Genomic DNA, 1203 nt, shown 5'->3' with positions numbered 1-1203 from the left:
GTATGGAACCCAAAAAATCGTAGGAACCCTGCCTTCCAAGCACCCTGGGCGCCGAACACTTCCATCCAAGTGACCAGTGTGGCCTGTGCACCATCGTTCTTCTCCCCTCCTGCCCCCCAACCTTGGTGAGGCCCTGGGTCTGCTGTGGGCCCCCGCTGAGAGACCTTTTTCCGTTCATGAAGACCAGAGGTGGGTGCTAACAGTGAATCAGCTCACCTTGGGGCCACCATCACTGCCTCTCCACCATCTCCCTCCTCCTCATTTAGAACCTTAGTTGTATGGACTCCATCCAGCCTGACACCAGCGCCTCCTCAGCTGTTTATGTAGACGTGGCTCAGGAGTGGAGGGAGGACAGATGCAAAAGGCTTAGTGATTCTCACCAGTGCACACAATCCTGGACACACTGCTTGCTTGGAAACTTTCCCCATGGTGACGCCTTCTCACATAACAGCGTCTGTATTTTACAAAAAGGAGCCCTGATGGCTGCTAACCGAAAGGTTGGCAGTTTGAACACACCAGCTGCTCCACGGGAGAAAGATGTGGCAATCTGCTCCTGTAAAGATGACAGCCTTGGAAACCCTATGAGGTAGTTCTGCTCTGTCCTATAGGGTCGCTATGGGTTGGAATCTACTCAACAGCAACGGGTTGGTTTGTTTTAATTTTACAAGGGAGAATAATGCCTGGATTACCAGAATACCTCTTGGTTCTTTTGATACAGAGCTTAAGACAATCAAAAGCCAAGGAATTTCCCTTCTTGGCACTGGGCTTACGTACCTGCTGCTTTGTTGGCGTGGAATATGCTGCCGACGTCTGAGCCTCCCATCAGTTCTCTGCAGCGGAGCACAGTTAGGGTGTGGTATGGAGCTGGGAGCCTGAGCATTACGTGTGAGGGATGTTTCCAGCTGGGGTAGACGCGTGCTTTCAATCCTTGTGTTCTGATCATTTAGGTCTCTCTTTATAGGGCATCTTTTATGACCAAGACTGTCCAGTACCAAAATGAGCTACATAAATTCCTAATCTGGGATACGGCTGGACAAGAACGAGTAAGTCACTCTTTAATTTACTACGTGTTTTTCTGAGGCCCCAATTAAGGCTCCAGCTGAGCTGTCAGCATCCCTGGCGTCTTTCCGTTACTCACTCCTGTCCTGGGCGCCAGAGACGCAGTTATTTCCACCTGCATAGGCCAGCCTTTTTCTTTCCAAT

General features: G+C 50.5%; 1 protein-coding gene across 1 annotated transcript in view; it reads left to right on the top strand.

The window, feature by feature from the left end:
* RAB22A (RAB22A, member RAS oncogene family) overlaps positions 1 to 1203 on the top strand; it is a 56926-nt gene that overhangs the window by 39886 nt on the left and 15837 nt on the right. The window contains exon 3 of the mRNA XM_004370209.3: positions 962 to 1043. Coding sequence (XP_004370266.1) covers positions 962 to 1043 — 82 coding nt within the window. The remainder of the gene's footprint in view (positions 1 to 961; positions 1044 to 1203) is intronic.

Source organism: Trichechus manatus, unplaced genomic scaffold (genome assembly GCF_000243295.1).
Source record: "Trichechus manatus latirostris isolate Lorelei unplaced genomic scaffold, TriManLat1.0 scaffold00008, whole genome shotgun sequence".
NCBI lineage: Eukaryota > Metazoa > Chordata > Mammalia > Sirenia > Trichechidae > Trichechus > Trichechus manatus.
This window is presented reverse-complemented; position numbering and strand designations above follow the sequence as displayed.